The sequence below is a fragment of the Prosopis cineraria genome, unplaced genomic scaffold (assembly GCF_029017545.1).
Source record: "Prosopis cineraria cultivar Desert tree isolate PC_DT_omini unplaced genomic scaffold, ASM2901754v1 PC3, whole genome shotgun sequence".
Taxonomy (NCBI): Eukaryota; Viridiplantae; Streptophyta; class Magnoliopsida; order Fabales; family Fabaceae; genus Prosopis; species Prosopis cineraria.
This window is the reverse complement of record NW_026555334.1, coordinates 9,894,201-9,906,057: the sequence shown is the minus strand read 5'-3', so window position 1 is coordinate 9,906,057 and position 11,857 is coordinate 9,894,201. Positions and strand designations below refer to the sequence as shown.

Genomic DNA, 11,857 nt, shown 5'->3' with positions numbered 1-11,857 from the left:
CTGTGAAGTACATAGCTACTGGTACCCTAAATTATGGTCTAGAATTTAAAAGGAGTGTAAAATATTTATAATTGAATTAAATGTTTAATGAGTTAGTTAATTATCTTTAAAATTATATACTCTTTTAATATTTATCTTTTTTTGAGATACATTTAACAATTATCTTTATTTAACAGAATGTTTTAAATCTTATTAATTAAATCCCTTAGTTAGTTATGTTTTAGAAAAATCTCATAGATTATATTTTAAAAGACGCAAAATGCATTATACTTTTGACATTTTACTTCAAAAAAAAACCTTTATGTTTTTCAAGGGAAGAAGCATAAAATAGCATATAAATTATTTAAAAAATATTAGAATAAATTAGTGCAGTTCATATTAAAAGATAAAGAGAAAATAAATAAAGAACCTAAAATTACGATATAGAAAATGAATTAATAAAAAAAATAAATTTATAAATATTATATAATCTACAAAAAAAATTATTTACTGAATATTATCTTTTTTTTTACGTAAAGTCAAACTTCATCACATGCCGGACTCATCACATCCCGTGTCACCCCCAAGCATTTATAAGTAATGAATGAGTATATTTTAATTTTCTTAAATTTGGACAACAATTTAATTCTAATTATTATGTTATAAAATATGAGTAAAATACACCCCAGCTTTTTATTTTGCCTTAATGACACAAACTTTTCTCTATTTAAAAAACATACGAGTTAGTCAAGTCCGTTAACTTCATTACGAATATTCTAAAACGATTTGTAAAAACTTATTTTTAAATTAAATTTAAAAATTTTATTTACTAATTTACCCCTCACCTTAATAAATTTTAAATTATATTATGTAGATATTTTATAATTTTATTGTAAAAAATATATTACACATTTTAATTTAAATTATTTATACAATCTCTTAAACTTATACTCTCCGTTTAAAAATATAAAATATTTTTTAAGAAATTATATATTAAAAATATAAAGTATTTTTAATCTTTCAAGGTGTAATCTTTACTCTTTTTTTTCAAAAGTGCCCTATTGATTATGACTTTATATTTATTGTAGGGTGTTTAATAGAAATAAATATAAAAGATAGAGTTAGTTGAAAAGTATATAACTACTTATTTGAGAGTGAGATTTAGTTAAAAATACTTTACATTTTTTTATAAGAGGGAGTATCATTTTAATGTAATGTGCTGAAAAATATGTGTTTGAAATATGTTTTTAGCAATTTAAAAACATAAATAAAAAAGTTTCAACAAAATTTAATAAAAATTAAAATTTTATAATATGATAAACTAGTAAATTTTACTCCCTCCGTTCAAAAATGTAAGACATTTTTAACTTAATTTTACCTTCTAATAAAGTAGTTACTTGTCTTCAACTTAATTTTATCTTTTCATATTTAACACATATTTAATAAGGTATTTTATTTTAAAATAAATATAAAATAATTTATTTAATAGGAACACTTTTAGGAAAAAGAAAATAGTTACATTTTAAAAGACTAAAAATGCTTTATATTTTTTTAACATTTAACTCTTTAAAAATATCTTATATTTTTAACTGAGGGAGTATAATATAATAAAAATTTCAAATGTATTTATTATATTTTTTTAGTTGTATATAAATTTTTTTTGGCAAATTTAGATTTTTTAGATAATTCTTATATTGAAAAGGAACATTTTGGTCAAATTTAAAATTTAAAAGTCAAAGTAAATGATTAACTAATAATTAGATGGATGGAAATATGATATCAAATATATAAGGGATATTTATGTAATATATATATTAATTTTAAGTGAGATTTATATGAGTTTTCAAATAAAGAGAAAGTTTGTATAACTAATACATAATAGAATCGTGGTCAGTATATTTTACTTATAAAGTATTATTATAAACATAATATTTACCGTCTTAACATAATTTGATTTAGTAGATCACTATTTTACTGATCATAGATTCCTCCATTGAGTCCTTCGATTATGATTGGTATAGTGGAAGTCGAGGGAGAATGAATGAAATGGAAATAAGAGGAGGAACAACTCATTACCCTATCTGGTGTGTAGGAGCAATCATTTAAATGGAATGGCACTTACCTAATTTGAGATATTGATTTTATTTATAAATCACTTTCAATATATTTTATCAATATTAAAAAAACTTTAAAATTAATTAACTCTATCTTAAAATTTAATAAGTTATTAACTTTGCCCTTATAAATATACATATTTCAATAATATATTTTCTCTCTCCAAAATTCAATAGAGGGTAAAAGGAAAAATTTGTGATGAAAATTTAATAATGTGTCTCATAAATAGGATAAAAAAATTCTTCTTTCTCTGCCTTATAAATAGAACGAGAGGGAATAATCCTATTCCATCAATGGACCATGGGAATAGATCTATTCCTTGGGAATGAATTTTTAAATGGCCAAATTATCCCTAATTAAAATTTATATTTACAACACCGCCCTTTCATCTCCTTCATTCTATCACCAACTGATTACTCCACTTTCCCCATCGTTGTTCCTCCTCCGCTCCTCCTCCGCTTCACCCTTTCATCTGTTTTCCTGCGCGCGAGCTGAGGCGGAGAGAAGCGAGTCGCCGGTGCAAAATATCTAAATTTTTAAGGTAAGAGTTTTTAATAGGATATTTAGGGTGTGATTTTAAGCTTTTCAAGACTAAGTAAGTGTTCTAAAAATTTTTCTTAGTCATCCTTCTTCTTTAGTTTCTGAGTTTGTAGTGGTAGAAAATTTAAGATCTGGAAGAGGGATGAATTTATGTTGAATAAATATGATTTTTGAGGTTGTCAGTAGTATAATAAATGTTCTAGAGTATAAATTTATTGATGATCTTTGAATCTGTGGCTTATGGATCAAATTCTAAACTAGATCTGAAAATATATGTTGATTTATTGAGGTTTAGATGATTATTTGGGACGAGAAATGAATTATTATGGTTATAGGATTATGATTCTAAGCTAGAGACTCAATTTTTAATTTTTGAGTATTTTAGGTACGAATTTATGAAATAAAAAGAAAATTTTGATAATAAAAATTAGTTTAGAAGTTGATTTTTAGATTATTAATGTTTATTGATAATTAAAAGAGGATTTAAAAATTTTACTTAATAGTATTAACTATAGATTTGTATTAAGATTGAGATTAGGAATTATGTTATATTTTTAATTCTATTATTAGAATTATTTTATTAGTTTCAAAATTGAAACTAATATTTATAAATAATATGTTATTTGTAGATTGTATTACTGGTGAAGATTGTGGTGAGAGAGAAATTTTAAGGAATAATTTATTAAAAAAGCCACAAGGTAACCATGCTTTTAATTTTGATTAGTGTTACTTCTTGTTAATTGGGTGATTATTGAGAAAATTATGAATTTTGTAATATTATATAATTGTGCAATATTATTATGAATTTGTTTAATTATTGTGGGAGGTGTTGGGAGACTTGCTATTATTGTTGTATTTATGTGCCACGTGGTACGCCCCTATTGGAGCTCAATAGGTGGCTTGTAAGGGCTCGGGCTAATCTACCTTTGGCCGGGTAATTTAGCACCGAGTGAGGGCTACAGCTCGAGGTTAATGGAGGAATATAAGGATGGTTGTTTGTGTGTATTGTAATATTTCTTATATTTATTGGAATTATGTTATTTTTAATTTTCACTTAATAAGTACACACTTAACTGTTTGTATACACTATCATAAATTAGCTTTGGTTACTGGACTTTTGAGTCTCATTATGTGGTTAACAATTTTCAGGAGAAGAGCCACGAGTGACACGTGGAGGAGTCCCAGAGGCTTAGTGGTATAGATCCACTGTCTCTTTGGGTATTTAATTTATGATTTATAATGTGTTATATTGCCAATATTAGGGCTTTTTGTTTATTGTCAATTATATGAATATATAAATGTAATCATGCCTTTCAAACTATTTCTATTTTTGGTACAATTTGGATGACTGTAATTTTAATATTTGGTTTACTTTGGATTGGTTAAAATGACATGATTATAAGGCCAAATAACTGGCTTGTGTTGAAAATTGACTAAATTGCTTATTTTACTTGTTGGGAGTATAAGGATGGACAAATGTGATTTAGTTTACTTGTTGGGAGTATAAGGATGGACAAATGTGATTTAGCCTAATGGCATGTGAGAGGTAAAAATTTATCTGAAATGTTATAGTGTGTGAGTTAAAGCCAATTATAAAATATTTTATATCGAAATTATTGATATAAAAATGTGTTGGGTGGCTGTAACCCAACTATATTGAATTAATTAATTAAAAAAAAAATTTTGATGTGTTACAATAGTTTCGTAAAAGCAAAAATTGAAATCATAAAACAAAAAATGAGAAATATTAATTATGCGTGCACAATATAATTATAAAATAGAATTCCCCAATAAGTGATTATCAATTATGCAACTATAATCGTGCACCAAGAGGGCTCAAATATCATAAAGATTCAGCATATACAAAAGTCCATATAAAATAATGCATTAAATATTTCTATACCTATAGAGTAAAACAAATAGCTAGTATATTAAAAAGAGTGTTATTAGCCTATCCTCAAAACCAACCATCAAAAAATACATTAATAATGTCACACCTATGGGGTATATCCATTATCAATACTACAAGATCCTAAACATCATCAATAATTCACAAAGTCACAGATTTTATGACCTTAGAGCAAAACAAAATAATTTCAAAAAAGTTCTTGGGGTCTTTTGGGAATTAAAAAATAAATTTGGGACTTAAGTGAAATTTTAAAAGGTATCCAAGGGTAAATAGGTAATTTTGGAAGAGATTTGGGTTAAAATTGTAATTCTGGAAGTTAAAGGATGAAAATATAATTTCAAGAAATTTACTGGGGTCACGAAAGAAATTCTAGAATTATGGGCCGAAGGAGGTAATTCTATCCTGGGATCAAAAGTGTAACTAATTTTTTTTTAAATCAGGCCCAGATGAATACAAATGGAACTGGATCCTTAGGACCTGATTTCTGACCCGTTTCATGCCTCCAACTTTTTTTTTTGCAATTTAAGCCCAGAGGAAATCTGGATCCATGAAATCAAATCCGTAGGATCCAATTTTTGATCCAATCCTTCCTTCTTCTAGTGTTGCGAGCTGAACCACTGCCTCCCCTTGTTTTTTTTTCAAAAAAAGATCTAGGTTCATACGAAAATGGGCCTAGAACCCATGAAACCAGATCCCTAGGATCTGGTTCTTGACCTTGTCCCTGGGTCTTCTCCAGCCGTGCAGGAGACGAGAGAAGAAGGGGGACTACGCCGCTATGACAACACTGTGGGCAGTAGTTGCTAAACCAGAAAACAACTAGCGTGATCCCGTGACTGTGTAGGGCCGTGAACTAGGCAATAGCCGACGTGAAATAGTAACAAGAAGGTGCAGCGACCGCCGTGAACTTGAAGTAGAACTCACTTCCGTCATGACGCCGATGACCATACAACAAAAGACCACGTCGCCAAGACCTTCTTCGGCCACTCTAGCAAGCAGAACCTCTGGCAAGAACAAAATGGGAGGAGAGGGGAAAAACAAAAAAAAAAGGAAGATGCACACGATTACATGGCTTAAATAATTTCAAAATTCAAATATAGCTTTATTGAGCAAGAATTTCAATCAAATTCATTTACTTTTAATAATATCAATGTGTGAAAATTATCATCTTTACTTTTATCAACACACATAGGATAATAAATTGAAATATATAAATTAATGTTCGTAAACCAGGCTCTAATGCCAAGTGTTATATTTAGCATCTCAATTCATATATAATTGAATATGATAAAATAATGTAATTTTGTACGTACCTGAAGAATTCATTGATCGCTTAAGATAGCTCGATTACCTTGAGTATAGACAGACGTACAACCCACTGGTCCCCAAAGTCTTCAGAGAGTGCAGATGAAAATCAGTCGTGTGTTTATAGTTATCGACTGATCGACTTATAAGGATCAGATCAATAACCGCTTTATTAATTAATTAAATAATTATTTTTTATTATTTCTGACTCAGTCAGTTAAGAGATAGGAAATAAATGACGGCTATTGGGTTGTGGGTTGGGCCTCTGTTCATTAGATTCACTTGTGTGGTCCACCTATCACGATCTACACAAGATCATAAAGATCAATCTACCTACTTAAACTTATTAATTAATGTTAATTCAATAAATAAATATTCCAACACTTTCTTCGTCATTCCTCCTCCGTTGATGTTCACAGTATCATTCAAGCCTCTTTCTTTCTTTGTTGCAAATTAACTTAGGGCCTTGTTCAAGTTGGGGTATTTTTTGGTGGTTTTCTCTCTCTTGCTTTAGCATCAATTTTGTGCAAAATGGTTGAAATTGTTCTTGGCTCATGAACAATTTTTTTTTCCCAGGCCGGAGGTAAAAATAATATTTTTTCATTATTATAAATACCAAATAAAAGTTATATTAACATTCTATCAATGTGCCGAATATATTTTTAAATTTTATTCTTATTTAGTCCTATTTTCACTTTCACCCCTATTCTCGTTCTATTAAAAATGACTCCACCGTATCAAACGAGCCGTTAATTCTCCAAGTCACTCGAAGTTTAAACGAACTGTTTTTGTAGCTTCAATCACAAATACCTTCGCCATCTCCTCACTGCTTCAACTCTCTTTCTCTCTCTGAATTTTCATGGCGGACAGCACGACGACCACCGCCAAGGCCTTTGACGTGGAGAAAACGACCTCCGTGTACGCCGTCGCCGACGAAGATGAGGTCTCTCCCATTGAGGAGGTCCGATTGACAGTGACCAACACCGACGACCCGAATCTGCCCGTGTGGACCTTCCGAATGTGGTTCCTCGGCCTCCTATCCTGCTCTCTCCTCTCCTTCCTCAACCAATTCTTCGCCTACCGGACTGAACCGCTCATAATCACGCAGATCACCGTGCAGGTCGCCACACTTCCGATCGGACACTTCATGGCCGCCGTGCTTCCCGCCACCAAGTTCCGGATCCCCGGACTCGGGTCCAAGACGTTCTCGCTGAACCCGGGCCCGTTTAACATGAAGGAGCACGTGCTCATCACCATATTCGCAAATGCGGGAAGCGCCTTCGGATCCGGGTCGCCTTACGCCGTCGGTATCGTTACCATCATCAAAGCCTTCTACGGCCGAAGCATCTCCTTCTTGGCTGCCTGGCTTCTCATCCTCACCACTCAGGTAACTACCATTATTATTTTTTTAGATTTTTTTTTTTTTGTCTTTTATAAACGATGCAAGTGGATGATTTCTAGCTAGTGGCTAGTGCTTTTCGATTTTAGGTTCATTTTAAAAATGAGCGTATTTCTTTTTCTTTTTTAAATACAAACACGTACCTGATAAAATCGTACATAAATAAAACTAAAAATAAGTTTGGTCATTAACAAAACAAGTCTTTACACCTGAGAGTGAATAATCGTAGATAATAGCATCAAACTTATCTTGATTAACATGATAAGCTAACCAATGAATGCAGGTGTTAATTCCAAAAGAAGATTCCAGAGTTACTGTAAAAAATACAATAAAGTCTTAAAAAATACACAAAAATTTACCGAAAACTCAAGTTTATTACACGAAAGTAAGTTTTCATACATAATTATTAAAATACTCCTAACTAATAAGTGTGAAATGAACTCTATTTTCTAGTGGAAAAGAAAGCGTCAATGTGTAAGTAGAATTTTGGTGTCTAATGAAGTTTTCTAAGAAAATTCTAGGTATGCCGACGAGCGTTTGGAGATATAATAGACATGTTTAGAACGTTTGTCATACTGTAAAAGTAAACTGAAATACCAAAATTGAAAAAAAAAAATCAAAATTTTGGGCTCCCAATTTCAAAGACTTTTTTAAAATGTTATAATTGTATTAGATATTTTCGATTATTAATATTTAACACGATTGCTCGAGCCTCGAAGACATCCTATGCACCGAATATTGGTGTACACTGCTTATTCGGTGGACAATATAATATACATTTTATTTTAAATAATAAAAGATAATCTTATTAGAAAGTGTGTGATTATCCAGATAGATACTAGTACCTAATTACCTGTCATCATTTCTATCAGTTTTATTTACTTATTAATTTTTTAAATGAAATGTGCAGATGAAGCCATCAATTAGATCTAGAACGACACTAATCCTTTGAAATCTGAAAAAAATTTAAGGTTAGGCTACTATTTTAAAGTTTAAAATGAAATTTGAGAACTATTTTAAGTCTAAAATAAAAGGGTTGACCTTTTAAGCTCTTTTATATTTTTTAAAATTTAATGTTTAAAAAATAAAATATTAAATATTATATTCATTCTAAAACCCTAGCCTTTTTTTAATAAAGACAAAAGAAAAATATATGAAAAGCTTAATATCTTTTTCACTAATAAAGCTTATAAGAAGAAGGATGAAATTATATTGATATTGATGATAATAAAAATTATCAAGATATAGCTAATGGTGCTAGCAAAGTATGATTGTTATGGTATTAATTTTATAATATTGTTATTTTTTATTAAACTTAAATTTATTGTTGTGTGTATTGATTTAAATTTTTTTTTCTAGACTTAATATTATATGTAATAACCTTTTTGAAATTTTAAATATATATATATATATTTTTAAATAAAGAAATAAAAAAATATTGGATCAACCTTTTAACCTTAAGGTCTAGGACCAGAGTGATCAAAATGAATTCTTAAAATGTAATTGAGTTTAAAGGAGCATCCTATTTAATCCCTAACTCTTTAAATACTAGTGCTAATTGACAACTTTACATGTAACATTATTTATAAAATATATTTAAAAAATAAATAAAAAATGACACACTTCCTTCTTTTTTTATTTTTTTCCCTAAAAAAACATAAGGTAAATTATCTAGCCTAGATATTAGTGGTGGTAGCGTGTGTAAATAATGCATGGTAACGAAAATTGGAATAGTCATTGAACCATTAGATCGGTCATGAACATAACTTTGATACACAAATCCAATTGTTTAATGGTTTAGCCTGCAAGACTGATCTTTTTTTTTTTTTTTTTGTTTGGGTGTTGGTTCAATTTTTAATTTTAATACTATGGTGCAATGTATGTAGGTGTTGGGATACGGATGGGCTGGGCTGATCAGGAAATACGTAGTCGAACCAGCCCACATGTGGTGGCCCAGTACCCTCGTTCAGGTCTCTCTTTTTAGGTATGATTTTTCTTTTTGGTTCTTTTTCATTTCTCTCTCTCTTAATCTAAATGGCTAGCTCATAAAAGTCTTCTCATATTTGTTAGGAAAAATGTCTTCTCATATTTGGACATCGTAATTTACGCCCTTCGCTTGTAATAGAAGATGAAGAAAAGAAGAGAGAGATTGAGCACAGACAATACATTTTTTTCAAAAAGAAAAAGAAAAAAAATCTCACACCTCACTTATAAAAGAAACTCTTAACAATTGTGTGGTTGTGCGTGTTGTTAAATACTCGGTGAAGTTATTTTGTAAACTTTCTTCATAGAAATTTCAATATTTTTTTTTAATAATATCAACTCATTCAACCCTCACATTATTATTTGAACTGTTATCATTTACTACAAAATACTCTCTTCGATTTTTAGTGCAAGCCAAATTTTATAAAAAAATTAATCCTTAATATAAGATAAAATTAGAGTAATCATTTTTGAAATTTACCCTTTGTTTATTTATTATGATTTCAATTTCAAGACAACAATTTATTATAATTAAAAATTAAAAATTAAAAAAATTACATATTTTTAAAATAATTTTAAATGTTTAACTATCATTTTTTAATAAATGCAAATTTAATTAAATTTGTCTTATATTAAACAATGAATGGAGTGTGTGTATAATAAATATTAAAATAATTATTTTTCTAATTTTATCCCTTATTTATTTATTATAATTTCAATTTCTAGACAGCAATTTATTATAATTAAAAATAAAAATTAAAAATATATATTTTAAAAATAATTTTAAAAGTGTAACTATCATTTTTTAATATGTGTGAATTTAATTAAATTTGTCTTATATTAAAGAATGAATGGAGTAGATATATATATATATATAAAATAAATATAGAAGGGAGAGAAAGTTTACAGAAAGTTATAAAGTAGTGGCAATAGAGATGAATCTAGGGATCTACTGTATAAAATAATTTTAGAACCTATTGAGGTGAAATCTAAAGATCAAGGATGATGGGGATGCAAAGAAAACTAAAACTAAATGAGTGGAAGTAATAATGATTGAGTTATAGGTCAACTTTCAATAAAAAAATTTAAAAAGACAATTTTAAAAAATAAAATATAAATAAAATAAGGGAAGATGAAGAAAGGAGGAACGAGGAGATTCACTTGGGCTGTGGTTTCTATTATATTATTTCACTGTCTCTTCCGGGGTCAGCGAGAAAAGGGCAATGCAGTTTTTCTTTCCCTTGCCTACAAATTAAATTAATCATAATGCAAAAAAATGTTTTAAAAATACTTTTATGATTTAACATTTTTATTCCATCTTCATCTTTAATTGTTTATGATTTAATAGTAATTTTTAAAAAAAATGCTTTATTCATAAAAGGACTTAAAATAATAAAAAAATAAAAATACAAGGATTAAAAATATTAAAAAAAATAAAGAACTAATAACAAATGTGAGTAGAGTATAAGAACTTAAAGTTATATTTTTTAAAGTATTTCATTCATATTTATACATTTAATATTTTCATGCAGAGAAATTCTACTTTTTTTTGGCCAGGCAGAGAAATTCTACTTCATTCTATATAAAGTATAATTAATTAAGGTGAAAACTTAAAACCTGAATTTAATATTAAAGTAATTATTTAAAAGAAATTTTTTTCGCAGAATCTGTTTTTAAGTGGATTTTCAGAATTTAATATTTTATGCTCAGACACTATTTTGGAATATATGTGTCTATAAATATATATATATATATATATATATAGAGAGAGAGAGAGAGAAGAGATCTTGCGATGGGAATCAATGGTCCAGCTCTGGACGTTTGGAGGGGATTGGGTTATTTGTCCTTTTTCTTAAAACTTAATTTCAATTTAGTCTAAGTGGGACCAGGGACTGAATTAGTGTTTCAGAATTTTCGGGGGTTAATTGTTAATAAGTTTGGTCAAAAAGGTTATAATGAAAATTTTCCAGTAAGTTACGATGCCTTAATCATCATGAGTGGGTGATTTTTTTGTTTTTAGGAAAAAAACCAATGTTATGAATCACCGAAAAAAAAATTGCAATCAATCAATAGCCAAAGCAAAAAAATCACTAAAAAAAAAATTAAGGCACAACGTAACATATAACTCAAAAAGCAGAATAAAAGTAAAACAACAAACAAGAAATCATATCAAAAAAAATCCAAATGTAAAATTAAAACAACATATTAACCATTGCTCTCTTTATTCTAAGAGAAACCAGTGGAAGCAAAACAAAAATTAGGACAATTAATAGCTTTCAAATTAGCAATAGCAACTAACAACCCAGATAAATAATATGTAGTTACAAAGAGTTATTTAATGGACACATCTTCTTAAAGCCCATCATTACTAAAAATTATCAACTTCATTATCTTAGCGAGCCATCAAAGAGAAACAAACATCCTGTACGATTCTTTAACTACAAGAATATCTTGCACAATTCTAAAATATTTTTAATCATAACTAAAATTGAGTTATCTGATGACATTTGAAAGAGCATCTCCCACTCCATTTTTTCATAAGACCATCTGACCAGAATAATGATGAACCACTCTCAAACCTTCGCATAACAACTTAGCATTCAGCCATGAGAGTAGAATTAGCAACAATA

At 28.6% G+C, this 11,857-nt stretch overlaps 1 protein-coding gene across 2 annotated transcripts; it reads left to right on the top strand.

Annotated features, from left to right (window-relative positions):
- Positions 1–6,587: 6,587 nt before the first annotated feature.
- LOC129304408 (oligopeptide transporter 4-like) lies at positions 6,588–9,546 on the top strand. 2 transcript variants are annotated; one of them, XM_054944046.1, is made up of 3 exons: positions 6,589–7,232; positions 9,131–9,228; positions 9,315–9,544. In XM_054944046.1, exons 1-3 carry the CDS (start codon positions 6,705–6,707, stop codon positions 9,364–9,366), a joined length of 678 nt encoding a protein of 225 aa, XP_054800021.1. In that variant the 5' UTR covers positions 6,589–6,704; the 3' UTR covers positions 9,367–9,544. The 2 variants fall into 2 exon arrangements, with proteins under 2 accessions (XP_054800020.1, XP_054800021.1); XM_054944045.1 differs by having other exon boundaries at positions 6,588–7,232; positions 9,131–9,546.
- The last annotated feature ends 2,311 nt before the right edge of the window (positions 9,547–11,857 follow it).